Below are 17,082 nucleotides of genomic sequence, written 5' to 3'. Positions count from 1 at the left end.
AAGGCAGTCACAGCTGGTAGAAGCAACAGATTTTAATCAATCATTACACAAATATTAATTTCAATACTATTATAATAAGAGCTATGAAGGAAAAAGACACTCCCTACTTTTATCAAGTATTGAGATAAATATTGCTTGAAGAATTGGTATAGCTTTCTACATAACTGTGGCTGAAGACATTTTGCCTGTTATATTTAATGGTTGAAGCAATATTTATTTAGTGTGAACCATGTAACAAATTCATCTCAGAATTGTATACTAGGAGAAAAACTTCTTTCAGAGGTATCGTGCCAATTTGGAAGAAGAGACAAAGTAAATGTGTCAGCTAATTCTATTGACCCTTTCTTAGGCACCTGCAAGTTCAAAGCTAAATTGATACTCAGGAAGGGGGACTGTTACTGCTGTTAACTGTCTCTAAATAAAATCTGCTCCCAATTCACATCTTCAAATCCATCCTGATAGATACAGCCCAACCTTCCTCTCTCTGTTCCCCATCCTTCTGCCTTCATAGGAGAAATGTATGTACCCCAAAATGTCAAAACCTAAAGGGCAATTATAAACCCTTCCTTTTTGAAGAAAGAAAAATACAATCATAAAAGGTATGTTTGGGCCCAACCCAGTTCACCAAGAACTTCCGGGCTTCTAGGCTCTGGTCAAGCCCCACCCCTCCAGCCTGCTCAGTCCAACACTTCTTAGTGGCTAAACACAGGGTAGGGGCAGGTCTACTAAATCAGAAAAGGGTCTGCTTTTGCCTGACTCAACCTGCTTGACTATGCTGGGAAAGGAGAAACAAAAATAAGAGCACAGCAACCTGGCAAATGTCATTGTTAGCATTCAGTCCAGCTGCACAGGGACTCAGGGCCAAGCCTCTCGCCTTCATCATCTCATTTATCTCTCAGGAAGTGGGAGCTATTATTCTCCCATTTCACAGGTGGGGAAGCTGAGGCTGAGAGAGGTTCCATGGCTTAACCAAAGCCACATAACTAAGGGGAAAAAAAAAAAAAAACAAGATTCCAACTCTGGCCACCCAGTGACAGAGGCAGCATTTTGGGGACCATAGGCACTGCCTGGGAACAAGGGTATACAGAGAATCTCACACACTGCCCAGTTACCCCCTGAAAACAAAACCTGGAAATTGGCTAGTAGGCAGGAGTAGGAAGGTACAACTTCCTGCCACAGACACCAAAGTGAATGCCACCCCAGTTAGATGTCTGTGACTCCATAGTAAGGCTGCATTTATGGCTGAAGATGTTGGGCACTTGTGGTGGGGGGAGACGGCAGAAGACAGGATCAGAAGCCTCTGAGCTTAGCAACTCTGGAGGGTAAACCTGCCAACAGGCCATTTTCACACATAAAACAGCCAAAGGAGATGTGGGGGAGGGGAGGGCTAGAATCCTTACAGCGCAGGCTCCAAGTCAAAAGATGGCTTTTCATCCAGGCGACTGGTCTGCAATAGATCCAGTCCAGGTCTGCAAGCAGCGGCTTTGGAGACTATTCTCTTAGCCCTCAAGAACCCGTAAGCACGTAGCTCCACACACCCACCAGAGAGGGGATCCTGCTGCTGAGGGTCGAGGAGATGATTGTGGAGAACCCCCTTCCCCACCAACAGCACGACAGGGCGCAGGAGCCGCTCCGCAGGGCCTGAACATTAAGACCCCAACGAGCTTAGGTCGGCCTAGCCAGGCTTTGGAGGTTGGGGCAGGAGTCCCAGGTCTCTGCGTTCCGAGCCAGACGGCCCTGGAGACGCCATTCAGCAGGGCGCCTGGGCGGGCGCAGGGCTTCGGCCTAGCCCGCAGCAGCTGTGGGTGAGAACCAGGCAGGTAGGCGCCGCCTGGAACTACACCTCATGAAACATTAATGCCGGTTCGCCGCGCTGCCATCTCCCGGCACCTTATACCTAAGCGGCTGCCCTGGAGCCCACGGCCGTCGGCGGGCAGGCCACAGCCCGATGTGCGTTCCCAACCCACTGTCCCCAACAGCTGCAGTCTCATTCTGGGCACTTGGGGAAGCAGGAATAGGTTCAGCCAATTGGTTTCCCCTACTAGGCTTCAAGCGCAAGGTTATCCGGCCATGGAGCACTGCCGGGGCACACTGTGGGATGCGGCTGTGTGAAGGGCAAACTCCCAGTTCCCCTCAATTCTGTCCACCTCCCTATAGCCGCCATCCAGGAACAGGCTTGCGGGGCCGCGGGGCCACATGGGTCAAGGCCTCCCACTTTTTCAGCCTGGAGCAGGATGACTATTGGAGCGTGTTAAGGCGTTGAGGCTGGACAAGGGGGTACGCAAAAGTGTCTATGTGGTGGGGTCGGTCTCCCCTTCCCTCCTCAGTCCAGCGTTTGAGGAGAGAGAAGGAAGGAATCCCCCAAGCAGGGAAAGTCGGGCGGTTGCTCCTCCCTAGCACACCCCACCCCTACACAGAGAAACCCTGGGGCCGATCCTCTGTCCTCCGTGGCTGCCAGGTTCTGCGCAGCGGACTCTGCCTACCAACAAGCAAGACCAGCTCCCACCCGCCGACTGAGCAGAAAGGAAGAAAGGTAGACTCTCAAAACCCCGGCTGATGGTCACCTGGCAAGAACCGGGGAAACGCCGGCCAGATCCCGACTAAACGGAAATCAGGCTCGGCCCCTCATGTGCAAGGTGGGAAACTGAGCCCAGAGAGAGAAAGCGTGCTGGGCCAGGCTGGGACCCGCAGCGGCTTCGTCTGCCTACGGCGTGGGCCCTGCACACGCAGTCCCGGGAGCGCTCCCGGGACTTGGGCTGGCCTCCAGTTGCGCGGACCTTAGCCTGCGCCCGGAGGGAGGCCAGGGCCCCTAGCCCGTGGGACTGCACGCCGCCCCCTCCCAGCCGGTTCAGGCGAGCGCCTCGCTTCCCCTCCCCCCTTTCCCGCCTCCCCGGCCCGTGTCCCCGCCTTCCCCGCGGGCGACGGGCGGCGGCAGCGGGAGGAGCGGATCGAACCGAGGCAACCTCGACCTTGCGCGCTGGGATGTAGCGAACCAGCGGGGATCGAAGCAGCTCACTGAGCAAGAGTCAGGGGCCCCGGCCGGAGCCGAAACCTGAGCCAGAGTCCGCGGCGGGCGAGCCCGGAGCCGACGAGCAGCAGACGCTGTGCTGCCCGGTGGGGTAAGAGACTCTGGGTTCGGGGCGTGGGGTCTCCGCGGTGGAGGGGCGCCGGGAGTAGCAGCCAAGTCCTGAGCTGTTTGCTCCCGGCGTGTGTGGGGTCCAGCCTGCGGCGCCGGACAGCGCAACGCGTGTAAGGTCAGGCGCCATCGAGGCAGAGCGAGGACTCGTTCCTGCGCCCAGGGCATGCCGTCACTGGGTGCTATCTCATCTATCTTGTGGGCCTACCCTGTGCCTTGACCCCAGGCACCCCAGGCACCCCAGGAAGGCAGCAGCCTCGGGGGCGCGGGTTCTGGCCCCGTGAAGGTACAGCCCTGGAAGTTCTTCGCAGCCCCTCGCGGCAGCGCGGGACGCTGGGGGCTTCCGGAAGAAAGCGGCAGGCGAGAGGGCCGCCCGCGGCTACCGGTCGCGCCCAGAGATGGGGGCCCCACCACCAGTGGAAACGTTGGCCCCTCTGGACGGCCCGGGACTTTGGCCGTAGCTTCGCGTCAAGAGGGTATTTTTTCTAAACGAAACCGCTTCATTCGTTCGTTCGTTCGTTTGGCCAGCAATGCCGCAAAAAAGCAGCAGACATCGGCCAGAGCCCCAGCTCTCTTCGCCCGGGACCTCAATGTCCGGCCGCCTCATTCCGAGGTGCCCCCAACCTATTGCGGCTTGCCCTCGCTGGCACAAGCTAAGCTTTTTCCTTCCGCTGAGAGAAAACCCAAGCGCTCTTCGCAAAGTCCAATAAAGATGTTTCCGTGGCTATCTCCCGGGTTTGGTTGGTGTAAGGGTACCTGAGCACCCAGTCGCTTCTCTAGAACCGGGTCTCCAATTTTTGAAATTAGCTAGTCTCAAATTTGGAGATGATTATGTTGTGGCAAGGCCAGGACCCCAAGGCCCAGATTGCAGAAATGGGCTGAAATTCGGGTTCCAAGATTTTCCTACCTCAGGAATTCCCTGAATCTAAAAGATACTTGAGCCCACTTTTCAGAGAAAGTAAGAATTGGATATTCTCTTGGCATCTCAGTGACCTCAGAGTCACCAGGGCCAGAGGGAGGAAACTCCAGGTTGCTGTCCACTTCGTGGAGGATGCAGGTCTAGAGTTACTCCCAGGTCTAGGGTAAGGGCCAAAGCTACAAGCAGCCGGGAGAGCATGGGAGAGGACTAGGTTGCCCCTGCCCTTTCTCCAGGTTGCTTTCCTGCCAAGGAAAAAGTGAAGGGGCTCACTCAGGCTTAGAGACCAGGCTGCCCAGACTCTAGGATACGGAGGGGAGAGCTCCAGGAGAGGCTCAGAGTGCCCTTTTCCCAGGAAGCAGCTGCTGGGAAGAGAAGGCTGTGAGACAGCAAAATCTGGCTCTTTGCTCCCCGGTTATGTGACTAGCCACTGCCACTTTCAAAGCCTTCCCTTCCCCTCAGCTCAGCCATTCTCTACAACTAGACAACATTCCGTGGACAGGAGAGCCATGGGCACTACCAACAGGGAAAGTTCCTCTATTTCCTTCATTTCGTTGTGCCCTTCTGGCAGCCATCCTACCAAATACATCCCAGCTCTCACCCAGAACAGCTGGGGAACCCCATTTGACAGGAAGCTTCAGAACTGGTCCTAAGAAGCCTAAAGAATCCCAAGGAAGTGTTCTGGACTCTACCAGAGTACTCCCCATTCCTCTTACCCAGAAATTGCTTGTGTTTAAAAAAAAAAAAAGCTTTTATTGGGACGGTGGTATTAGATCAGGCCAAAGGAGGTAGGTGGTCCCCACTGCACTCCAAAACTGGGTTTTCTAGTTTGAACTTCTCCTCGGAAGCCTAAGAGGCTTAGGACTGGAATGTCCCAGAGAGTCAGGGATGGCCCTGGGGGCAAGCCATGGCACATTCTTTCCTTTTTCCTAAAATCTCTTGATTCTGTGAGCAAGGATTACAGCAAGGTACCCCTGTGAGCGGGTGGGAGGATATCCCCCATGAGGGTCCTCCAACCAACCTTCCCAAATTAAGTTGTTAAACAATTCTAGTGCCCAGAATCTGTTTTGAGTCAGTCTAGCTTTAGAAAGGGTCCCCATGGTGACTACTTCAAATTCCTACAACAGCCCAGACTCCTTTGCTCAACCCATCCAGGACCCTAATCCCCACATTTTTTTTAAAATCACAGAATCACTGAGTTTTATGTAGCTAAAGAGAAATGGGGAATAGGGCACATGGTCCCAGCTCCTCTCCTCATGTCCATCCCATGATCAAGTGAGCTGGAGGCTGAAGAAGTGAGCAGAGTCTCATAAGGCACGGTGCAGCAAGCCATGCCTAAAGTCAGAGCAAAGGGGTGGGTGGGAGGGGAGGCATGGATCCTCATTTCCAAAAGATTGTTGCCTCCTTGGGTGGGGGGGCGGGGAGGTGGTCTGTGAATGTGCCAGAAGCCCCTACACAGAGTAGGACAGTGAGTAGTGGGAGACTGTAGCTGGGGGAAAAACGAAAGCTTGTCTCAGTCCCTTCTTTAGCTAATGCCCAGACAGGCCACAGCTTTCTCTCAACCAGTCCCTTCCCCTCCTTGAATGCTGCACACCCTGGCAGATCCTCAGCTTCTCTTTGGGGCTAAGGGTCAGCTATGCATTTAGATTTAGGCATCACCCAAAAGGGTCTGAGAGCATTTCCATCCACACAGGGGGCATCAAAATCTTCAAATAAAGGGATTTTAGTGCCTGCCTGGAGCACTTCCAAGGGCCTGGGTCCGGAAGGGCATGCCGCTGGTGCTCAATAACTTCATTAAAGGCATCAGTAGTGAAGGTTGCACATCCTCAGACTGAACAGTTGTAGTTGCAGAGTCACAAAATAGTCCACACCCATAGAGGGCCTCATAGTCCCCATAGACAGACCATTCATTTCTATGTCCCTACCCAGAGATTCACTGTGCTTCCTACCTAGGCCCATTCTGTGGGCTTAGAATATACCTATCGGAGAGCAGCCAGCCATGCCAAAGAGCACATAGTGTGTGCATCCATGTGTACACAGCATACCCTACGTGGAAGTGAAGTAGGGACGTACATGTGCATGCTCCCATGCCTGTGTTCATCCAGGTTGCCCTACAGGGTAAGGCAGACACATGGAGGAGTGTGTGTAAAGGGGCACTCTCTAGCATGCTGCAGCACCTATATGTCTCCTGCACAGTTGCAGGAGACTCAAACAAGAAATGTCTTATAAGACAGAGCTGAGGACGACTGCTCTGCAGTTATCCTTCTCATGTCCTTCTCCCTCTGACCAAGTCTAATTTCATCCTGGGGGTCTTATAAGAAGAAGGCCAGAGCCAATAGGTCTCCCCCTCCTCCTGGAAAGTATCCTCCCTCTCTACCCAGCCTCAGACTCTGCTCCCTGTGTCAGACACCCAATGAGAATGGGCCAGGCCCTAAGGAAGGGATCTTGGGCTGAGGTTAAGGGAGTGGGAGGCAGGCCTGACTCTACCCTGAGAACCTGTCCTTGCCCCCACAATCTTCACCAAGGAACTCAGTCTGGGTGCCTCCCTCTGATGGGGGAAGGGTGAAGGCTCAAAGGTAGAGCCTGTGGAGAACCCTGATGCTGACATCTGGACAGTCAGTCCAATAAGAAACCCAAGGAGGTCAGGATGTTCTGGGTTCTGGGATGAGGGTGCTGGGCCTGGAGAGTAGAGAATTGCTTCTCTCCCAGGTGGCTCTCCTCTCTAGCACACTGTCCTCTCCAGTTGCTGAGTCTAATGGAACCGGTGGGCAGGTGAGGGGCAGAAGTATCCTGGGGTCTGGCTGTGGCCAGAGAAGCAGGTCAGGGCCATGCCCTGCTGTCCCAGCTGCAGCCTGTTTGCTCAAGATGCTGAGGTCTCAGGGCCAGTTAACAATTGTTGAGCAAAATCCTTCAACAAACTTCATTTAAGTGGGAGGACTAAAGGAGGGGGTCACCCTTGGGAGCTGTGAGGGGAGTGTCTTTGCCTGTGTCAGCAAGGGCCCCCTGGAGCCACAGTTTGGCTACCACTGTGTGGGAGAGAATCTAGAAGACAGAAGTCCTGCGTGCCCTCCCAGCTTTGGAAGACAGCAGTCACCTGGTCTACCAGGCCTGTGCCTGAAGTCCTGGGAAGCCAAAGCACAGGCCCCAAGCGCCAGGGCAAAGCTACCCTGAAGGATGGCAGAGGCTGCCAAGGCCAACCCCCTGGCTGCCAAGGCCAGGGCTTGGCCGTTGAAGGTGCAAAATAAGGGGAGAGGTAGAAAAGGCAATGGAGCCTGGCTGGGCTCTTGGGGTCTCCCGCTGCACTCGCCAGCGGCCTAGAGCCAACAGAAACGTTTCGTCTGATTAGAAGCCATCATTTCTATCCCAATCCCGGAAAATTGACTGCGGTGCAGAGAGGGAGGCCTGAGAAGCAGCCTTAGGGGAGAGGGTCCAAGCTAATTAGGAGGCAGCATCCGGGGGCCCATTAGAGCGCAAGCGGCTGTCACTCAGCCGGGCAGAGTTCCCTGGAGTAGAGGCCGGGGAAGGAGGGGCCGGCGGCCCCTCGACGAGGACACCGCAGGGAGCTGCCGGAACGGGCCCCGGGCTCTGCCCCCGCCCTGGCGCTGGCTCCAAGGCGCCCGCTCTGCGCGATCCTGCTCCTCGAACATTCACTCATCCTGGGCAGTTCCCGCCAGCGGTCGGGGACTTCGAGGCGGCCCAGACAGGAGTTGGCTCTGAGCAAAACAAGTCATTTGGGGCCTGAGGTGGGCACGAGCCGCGCGGGACTTGCAGACCAGATGCGTTTCTTTTGTAAGGCCGAGGGAGAACTCGGTGTGTCACCGGGGAAGGAGGGAGAGGCGCGGCGAGGCCGCGGGGGGCGGGGAGGCGGCGGGAAGGTGGCTGCGGAGGGGGAGGGCGCGGGCGAGGCAGGGAGGGAGGGAGGGCGGCAGAGAGGGCGCGGCGGCGCGGGCGGCTCAGGGCTGGATTCCGCCCGCGCTCCCTCGCTAGCTTGTTCGCCTGCTCCCTCCCTCCCCAGCCCCCTCCCACCCAGGCCCACCCCACCCACCACCCCTGGCGCAGGGACTGCTGGAACCTGGCGGTGCGCACTGTCGCTTTAAGACTGACTCTGCCGGCGAGGTCCCGAGCCTTAGAAACCGGCCCCGGATCGGGAGCCGGAGCCGGGGCCGGGCGGGCGGCTGAGGCCCGAGCGGCCGGAGCAGAGTGCGGAGCGCAGAGTTAGGCGCTCGGTCGCGAAAATCCGCCGCTGCCCGCCCGGCCCCGCAGTCCCGGGCAGTCCATGGAGCGGGCGCGGCGTCGCTGCCTGCGCGGGCAGCCCTGGGGGGCAACCGCTTAGGCGCCGCGCTCTTATCCTCGCAGGTCGCAGCCAGGGCAGCCGGGCGCGCCCAGCCCCGGCTCCTGGAGCGCCCGCCGCGGTCCCCACCTCCATGGACGCCTTCAAGGGGGGCATGAGCCTGGAACGGCTGCCGGAGGGGCTCCGGCCGCCGCCGCCGCCGCCGCATGACATGGGGCCCGCCTTCCACCTGGCCCGCGCCGCCGACCCCCGCGAGCCGCTCGAGAACTCAGCCAGCGAGTCGTCTGACACAGAGCTGCCAGGTAAGCGCGGTTCCCCGCGCCGCGCGCACGGAACCTACCCCTGCGCGGGGAGCAAGGCCTGGCTCCCGCGCGGCGCAGCCAGATTCCCTCTCCGCCCCAGGAGGGTCAGGAGCTTTCTTTTTCCTAGTCTTGACCTGACGGTGAAGGTGTAAATTTACACACACACACACACACACACACACACGAAGGCATTTCCACGCGGTTCCCACGCGCCAAGAGATGGGCAGATGCACGAGCCTATAACTAGGAGGTTGGAGTGACAACCCCTGTTGATCATAGGCAAATAGAACAGGGAGAGAAAAAGTTGGGTTTGCGCAAGTGGGCGCTGAAATGTCGCTGGGACGAAGGAAGAGAAGCAGATCGAAGGGAATGGGACTGACGGGCGAGAGAAATTGCCCATAGAGACCGAGAGAGGGGCAGACACCCTGACAGGCAGGGTGATGCAGATGAGTGGGACAACCCAAGAGAAGGGGCGGGCGAACCGAACAAACTGAGAGGAGGAGGCAACATCAAGTAAAAGGAAGAGACAGAGGACTGAGAAGACCAGCCGGCCAAGGGGCGCGGCCAGACCCCCGGCAGGGTCGACCAGACCCGAATAGAGGGATCCTGGCCCACATGCGCGGCCAGAGCTCGGAGCCACCAGGCAGTCCAGCCAGGCTCCCTTCTCAGCTCGGGCATTTATCCCACTGGGCTGTCCATTTGTCCGAGAGCTTGAGCTTTTCCCCCAGACGCGATCTGACCGCGAGTGGGTGGCACGCAGCAAATCCCCGGGCCAGTCCCGGCCGCCGGGCTCTCGGAGCTACTCCCGCGCTCGTGAATCTAACTCCGCGTCGCCGCTGTGCTCCCGGCTCCCCACTCCCCAGGCTGTGGGTGACTCTTCTGCCTTCATTTCTTAATCCACCGCTAAGTGTTTCTCTTCGCGTTTTAAATCTCTATTTGTTTCTGTTTTGCATCTCTAAGTAACTTTCCCTGAGCGGTTCTGTTTGGTTGGTTAAAAAACAACGCTGTACTGTACTTTTGTTTTCGAAAGTTTAAAGCGCGGTGTTTGGTTGCTTTTTATTTTAAAATTCATAGAACTATAGATTGATATTTAAAAAGCAAATCTATGAAGATGAATTAACAATTTCAACAATTTTTATTTTGAAAATTTTAATATACTCGTTGTCTCTCTGGAATTTAAAATATCTACATGCAACATTATTCTTGGAGAGGTTTTAAAAAGCCAAACCAAAATGGCGCATTTCTCCGAGATTTTCTCTAAATGCATATGCAGTATGTTATTTGGGGAATTTAAATTATCTAACTATAATGTGTTTCTCTGGGATTTAAAATTTATGTCTACGAGGATGTTTATGAGAAGGGGTTCAAAATTTAACTACAATAATGCATGGATTTTTTAAATGCCAGAGAAATAAATGTATGAATCTATACACATACAGCTTTGTATTTAGTTAGAGGTGTGTTTGGACAATGCTTTCTGATTCTTAATTTACCCTTGCTGTGTGTTTCTACCTGCCTATTTTTGAGATTTTTTGATGACCCTTTCTGTGGTTTTAGGCAGAGAGCTATAAGCTTTTCTGAACTTCTGTGTTTTGTTTTTAAATTCTTTTTCTTTACGTTTCAACTTTTCTGTGATTGCATGTGTTTTATGTAGATCTAAAGAAAGAGACTAAAGCCTGAGGTCACCTAGATACAGGGGTTTTTCAGGCCTTGGGACCGCAGGCCTACAAGTAAGGCCGAGTGTATTGGAACTCCACTCAGCCTTGGGGAGGAAAAAAATGGAGGGGTTTTAGGCCACCACCTGGTTCATGCCCCACCAATACGCTAGTTTCAGTCTGGAAGATTTGGTCCTAGTTCAGAAAAGCAGAGACTCCCTCAGATTTAGACCCCCAAGCACCCGGCAAAAACAGCGTGTATTTGCCGGTGACAGCTGCAGCAGGGCCCAGCCTGAGCCGAGCTGCAGGAGCAGGCCCTGCCAGCCAGGAACCCAGGCCCACAGCTCTGGCTCCTGGGTAGTTCTCGGCACGCCAGACCAGAGGTGCAGACCAGCTCCCGGAAGGCTCTTGCCAACGGGGACAATTCCCCGGGCCCCTGGCGGGAGGGAGGTCTGACAGCCGGCTCTTCGGTGGAACCGGGACAGGGCGCAACAGGCTTAAGCCCGAGGTGACCCGCGCCCGTTCCTGCCTGCTGCAGAGAAGGAGCGCGGCGGGGAACCTAAGGGGCCGGAGGACAGTGGCGCAGGCGGCACGGGCTGCGGCGGCGCGGAGGACCCAGCCAAAAAGAAGAAGCAGAGGCGGCAACGTACGCACTTCACAAGTCAGCAGTTGCAAGAGCTGGAGGCCACGTTCCAGAGAAACCGCTACCCCGACATGAGCATGAGGGAGGAGATCGCCGTGTGGACCAACCTCACCGAGCCGCGCGTGCGGGTGAGCGCAGCGCCCATGTTTAAGGGTACTGGTTCAGAGGGCTCCTGCCTGCCTCAGCCAGAGCCTTAGACCTGCACTCACACTTTCACTCAGTCCTGCTCCCTGCTCTTCCACCTATGACCTCCCCCCCAACCTCGGGCCCTAGTTACTGGCAACTGCTAGGCTCCTAGGCCACTAGCTGCTCTGACTGCTGCCGCTGCTTTCCAACTCTTTATCTGACCCTCCGGCTCTAGGAAGCCCCAGCCCAAAGACCTGTGGCCCCAAGAGGAGAGACTATTCCACACTGAGGGCCTAGGATTCAGTTCAGTGTTAAGGGATATCCAGGGCCAGAGATTAAGCAGAGGATTCCCTAAGGCTGGGATATCAGGAGCTGCAGGGGCCTTCCTCTGAAACCGAAAGGGAAAGGCAAGTCCTGCCTGGCTGCCTCCAAGAGGCCTGAAAGGTGCCTGAGTTTGGGATTCAAAACTTCTTGGAATAGTAGTCTCATCCCACACTTAGTTTCTCCAAAATCTCAGGATAGTCTCCACCTTCCCTGGCCATTTACCAGGCCCGTAGCTGGACCCTTGACTTAATGCCCATTCCTATTGTGGGTCTGGGGTCAGATGCGGATGGCATGGCCCTCCCAGTCCTTTTAGGGATGTAAGGTCTTGGACCCAAACCTGACTCGATGCTTCCATGTCTCACTGTTTGGTTCCCAGTAAACTCAAGGTTTTCTGGCCAGAGCAGCAAGAGTATCATTTCTTACCCCAGTGGGCAAATATTTAAAGATATTGGGAACACCTACCTCCCAAGCCAGGCCAAAGTCCCACCCAACACACTGAGTCCCTGCTATAAACCCCAATCCTCACCCCTCCCCAGTCAGGCTGGCTAGGCCAGCGGGACTCTGGGTGAAGACACAGCACCCAGTAATCCTGAATTTACTAATCCTGCCCAAGTTTCTGGTGGTGAGGACTGGAATAGAATCAGGTAGTGTTGATTCTGGAACCTGGGGAAAGCTGAGATGCAGGGTCCCCCAGCCAGGGATCTCTAGAAACTCAGCCCAGGGACTGAAAAAGAGTCAAGAAGGACAGGGTATATTCATTGGGCAGTCGAATAAGTGAAGCTCCTGAAGGACCTGAGAGTTGGGAAATAAGGTCCTTACCAAATTTTGCAGGATAAAGTGGAGGGGGAGATTAGAGAGAAACTAGTAAGCTAAAGGAAATTAAATATTTGTGGAGAAACATATTTGGCATATATTTAGGCAGCAGGAAAGGAATTAAATATTTAAGGGAGAAGCAAAAGGATCAAGTATTTAGGAAAAGAAAGAATCATCTATTTAGAAGAAATAGTGAAGGTCAGATATTTGGAAAGAGGAAAAAAACTAAATATTTGGAGAAGAATCAAAAGTAAAAAAAAAAAAATGGGTGATGAAGAAGAAAACAGACTGAGGGAGAGGAAAGAGGTTCAGATAATGGGGTGACCTGAACAAAAATAAAATTGGGGACAGAAATGAAAATTCAAATATTGCAAATAAAGATGAAAACAGACTATTTGAGTGACGAAAACAGACCAAAAAATTGAAGATGGCGAGTCATGTCTCAGGGAAGAAAAATACCTTTTGTATTTGAGGGAGAAGGAAAAGATGGAAATATTTAGATAGGGACCCGTTTGGGGAAGAATGCAAAAGGTGGACCGGTTGAAAGGATGGAAACGAATGTTTGTTCACAGAGTGTATTTGAAGAGTTTCAATTGGGGAAGAGGATTAAGATCAGAAAAGGTAAAAAAAAAAAAAAAAATAGTATTTTCTGGGGACAGGAAAGGAGCCATTACGGAGAGGGCGAAAAGAAACGATATTCCATATTCGGAAAGAAACGGGCGGACAGCTTCGGGTGGCAGGGGTAGGGGTATGGGGCTTTCCTGCCCTCGACAGCCCTGACCCTTCTCCGGCCCCCTTCTCCAGGTCTGGTTCAAGAACCGGCGGGCCAAGTGGCGGAAGCGCGAGCGTAACCAGCAGCTGGACCTGTGCAAGGGCGGCTACGTGCCGCAATTCAGCGGCTTAGTGCAGCCCTACGAGGACGTGTACGCCGCCGGCTACTCCTACAACAACTGGGCCGCCAAGAGCCTAGCGCCAGCGCCGCTGTCCACCAAGAGCTTCACCTTCTTCAACTCCATGAGCCCGCTGTCGTCTCAGTCCATGTTCTCGGCACCCAGCTCCATCTCCTCCATGACCATGCCGTCCAGCATGGGCCCGGGCGCCGTGCCCGGCATGCCCAATTCGGGTCTCAACAACATCAACAACCTCACCGGCTCCTCGCTTAACTCGGCCATGTCACCGGGCGCCTGCCCGTACGGCACACCCGCCTCGCCCTACAGCGTCTATCGGGACACGTGCAACTCGAGCTTAGCCAGCCTGAGGCTCAAGTCTAAGCAGCACTCATCTTTCGGCTACGGCGGCCTGCAGGGCCCGGCCTCGGGCCTCAATGCGTGCCAGTACAACAGCTGACCGCCCAGCCTGGCCACGCGGGCCGGCGGCCGACAGGCGAGGCGCGGGGGCAGGCACGGAGGGCGCACGCGGGCCCACAACTCGCCGCGCCGCAGACCTCGCGCCTGCGCAGCCCCCTTGTCCCCATCTCCCCACCTCCAGGTTTGGTTTTGTGTTTGCTTTTCCGGACCCCACTCCGCCCTCTACAAAACAAAACAAAAACAAAAGACATCGGAGAAAAGTGCCGCGGAAAAAAAAAAAAAAAAAAAGAAAAATGGATGAGTTGCAATTTCCCTCGGGATGGCGCCGGTGGTGTGTGTTGGTTCCCACGGGCCCCAGCGGCCCACTCCGCGGAGGGGACGCGGCGCCAGTGAGATCCGAGGGCCGGCCGCAGCAGAGGACGCCCTCATAGCCCGCATCCCCGCCTGAGCAGCTGCGCCTGCAAACTGATTGTGCGGAGCCCGGACAGGCCGGGGATCCTCAGGCCCGGTGCGAACCAAAATGCCCACTCCTAGCTGGGTCCGGCCGAGCGTAATTTAACTCAAGCCGAATCCGAGTTGGAGGGAGCGTTGGGTTGGGAACGGTACCCAGCCCGGGATCCGGCACTCACCGTGGATTCGCACTAGCCCGGTTGCGCCCCCCAAGCCCTCGCCTGCCCGCGCTCCGGAGCCCTTTATTAAGGCCAAGGAGCCACAGCTGGCCGTGCGGACAAGACAGGGGTTGGGGTGGCTCGTCTCAGAGCACCCCTGCCCCAGCTTAGTCGCAGGATCAGGCCCTCTGCTCCGTTCCCGGTCCAGGAGGTGGCCCCCTGTCCCGGAGAACAACCCCCCTCCTTACCGCCCGCCGTGCAAGAGTCGAGCCGGAAGAGCGCGGGGCGCGGCCCCAGGGCCCTGCGCCCACTTTGCACACCCGCTCTCCGGCCCGCGCCCCTGTTTACAGCGTCCCTGTGTATGTCGGACTGACTGTATAGAATTATAAATCTGTCTATATCGACTTGTCCATGTACGTCTATTAAAACCATAGTCCGAGCGTGCTAAGCACTGCCGAGCCCTGACTGCTTCATTCGGCCGAAGAGGGAGGCAAACAGAAAGGGAACCGCACCACCCCGGGACCCAGGGGTGGGAGGGAAAAAACCGAGGCAACCCTCACCGGGAGTAGGGGAGGTATGGGAGTGGGACACTACCCCCATTTCCCCACCACCGTTCCTGACTGCTCTGCCAGGTGTTCTGGGTCCCCTCTACTCGCTGCCCTGAGCACAGCTTAGTCTCTAGGCACAGCGCAGCCAGGCAGCCCCTCCCTCCCTGGGCGCGAAATTGGGCAAGCTCTTCTCAAAATGTCTTTGGTTGCCCTCCAGGCCCCTAGAGTGTTATGGGGCCCTTGCCTACCCACCACGTCCTGGTAGGGGTCTCGGAGAGCCTCTTTAGGGCTAGGGTTGCCTTTTCTCCTTTGGGCCATTCCTGGCTTCTCATACTTGGAGCTGGACCCTAGGTGTTCAGGGAGGCTGAGGAGACTGGATTGGCCAGAGTCTAGCCAGGGCCTCCTCTCCCTTTCCCCCTAGCTCCCTAATACACCTAGATCCCACCCAGGGGTGCTCAGTTGAGCAGGAAAGGGTTGGGCACTCAGGACTCACTTCTCACTTCCCTTCCATCCCAACTTAGGGGGGCTGCTGCCTGCCTCAACCCTCCTCTGGCTTGTGGAAACTACTGAACAAGTCCAGCCTGTAAACTGCCTGTAAAATTCTGCTTCCCTTAAGTAAGTCACTTCTAATGGCAAAACAAAATGTTTGCAGCTGCAGTGGGGGAAGAAGGAGGGGTTGATAGTCTGCTTCAGAATCACCTTGCGATGGGGATTGGCACTGCCCCAGAGCTGGACTGAGGCAAGCCCTAGCTGGGATGGGGCACACCACAGGCTTAGTCATGAGCTAAGAGCAAGAGAGCCCTATGCACACATTCTCAAACCAGGTCAACACTGACCTGAGGTCAAGAGTGTTATCCCTCTTACACATGGAACTGGGGTTCCATGAGGCTTTATAACCCAGCCAAGGTCACACGGAGCCAACAGGCCTTGAGAGTCCAAAACCAGATGTCTTTCCACTGCTCTTCTCACCTTCAGATGAGCGATGGAGAGAGGATCTTCCTGGAGGATGGCCCAACCTGATGCTGAGGGACTTAGAGTATGGGTTCTGTGATGGACAGACAGGGCCAGAGACACAGGCTGGAGGAGGAAGGTGGGGGAGGGAAGGCTGAGGCAGGGGGCTGCAGCCTGACCCTCCCCCAACAGCTCCAGTCCAGAACTCCGACCCTCACTCTCTGCAAACATAAACACAGTCACATCTGGACTTGCAGTGCCTCCCCCAGCCCCACACATCTGCCAAGTCCTGGGGGCCCTGGTTTTAGATGAGGGCAGGAGGCAGGGGAGACCTAGAAGGAGGTAGAACTGGAAGAAAGTAGAAGGTGGAAAGGAAACCTCTTCTGAAAGCCAGGCCCAGCTCCAGGTGAGAGGAAGCCATGCAGGGCTCTGGTGGAGTGGTATGGCTGTGGAGGCGCTGGCCAGGGAGCTATGGACAGTGGAGGGCAGAAGTAGCCCTTAGAATGACCCCATCATCCCTCATGGACCATGGCTATTCAGGTGAGTGTAAGTAAGGCCCTGCCTTGGCCCCAGCCAGTTGTTCTCTCAGGCTGCTCTATGGCTGGCACAGACAGAGCATCCAGCCCTTCCAGGCTGCAGTGGCTCTGGAGGGAGTAGAGGAGACGGGGCTCTGTAGGCCATGTCTTCTAGGAAAATAAAGGCTGCTCTGCCTGAAGGAGACTGGGGAGGGGCTGTCTGTCATTCACTCACTCAACATTGACTGTTCTGCTCTTGATACCAATGATCAGGCAGTGGAAAACAGACATGGTCCCTGGACTAGTAAACAAACACAGTATACTGTAATTACAAACTGGGCTGAAGAAATAACAGTGCAGTGAGCAAGAATAAATGGGAATCCTGCCTTCAACAGGGTGGTCAGGCAAAGCTGGGCCAGGCCCCTGTGCTAAGTGCACACACCTCACCAATGAGTCTCTTTGCCTGCAAAAAAAAAAAAAAAAAAAAAAAAAAAACCCTGTGAGGAAGGGTCCTCATTATCCCCTTTCCCTGATGTGACCGAGGCTTGAAGCTGTCAGGTTATTTGCCCAAGGTCACATAGCTGGAATCCAATAACAAGTAATTCAAACCCAGCCAGTGCCCACCCTCTGCCCTCTGCACTGGGATGCTCCATGCCAACCACCATGGGCAACAGGGGCTGGTTTCTAACCTTGAAAAAAAAAATCCTTACAGGATCTCTTGGTGTGGGGCAAGAAGCAGTCAAGCAGATTTTTTCTATCTGGTCCTGACACAGAGAGCCCTGAAAAGGTAGCTACAGATTTAGAGAGGCCATAAACTGGCCCCAGGCACTGTGGGCACCAAAGGAAAACAAGATCAGCCACTAAGCACAACCCCGGGAGCACTGCATCACTGAGGAAAAAGAATCAAGTGGCCTCCCCTGGATTTATGCCCCAGTCAGGCCGCAGAT

At 55.3% G+C, this 17,082-nt stretch overlaps 1 protein-coding gene across 1 annotated transcript; it reads left to right on the top strand.

Annotated features, from left to right (window-relative positions):
• The first annotated feature begins 8,424 nt into the window (after positions 1 to 8,424).
• Pitx1 (paired like homeodomain 1) lies at positions 8,425 to 13,775 on the top strand. The gene is made up of 3 exons (XM_046468077.2): positions 8,425 to 8,645; positions 10,839 to 11,071; positions 13,011 to 13,775. Exons 1-3 carry the CDS (start codon positions 8,477 to 8,479, stop codon positions 13,551 to 13,553), a joined length of 945 nt encoding a protein of 314 aa, XP_046324033.1. The 5' UTR covers positions 8,425 to 8,476; the 3' UTR covers positions 13,554 to 13,775.
• The last annotated feature ends 3,307 nt before the right edge of the window (positions 13,776 to 17,082 follow it).

The sequence above is a fragment of the Marmota monax genome, unplaced genomic scaffold (genome assembly GCF_021218885.2).
Source record: "Marmota monax isolate L192 unplaced genomic scaffold, Marmota_monax_Labrador192_F-V1.1 WCK01_AAM20220418_F8-fsc00196, whole genome shotgun sequence".
Lineage (NCBI taxonomy): Eukaryota > Metazoa > Chordata > Mammalia > Rodentia > Sciuridae > Marmota > Marmota monax.
This window is presented reverse-complemented; position numbering and strand designations above follow the sequence as displayed.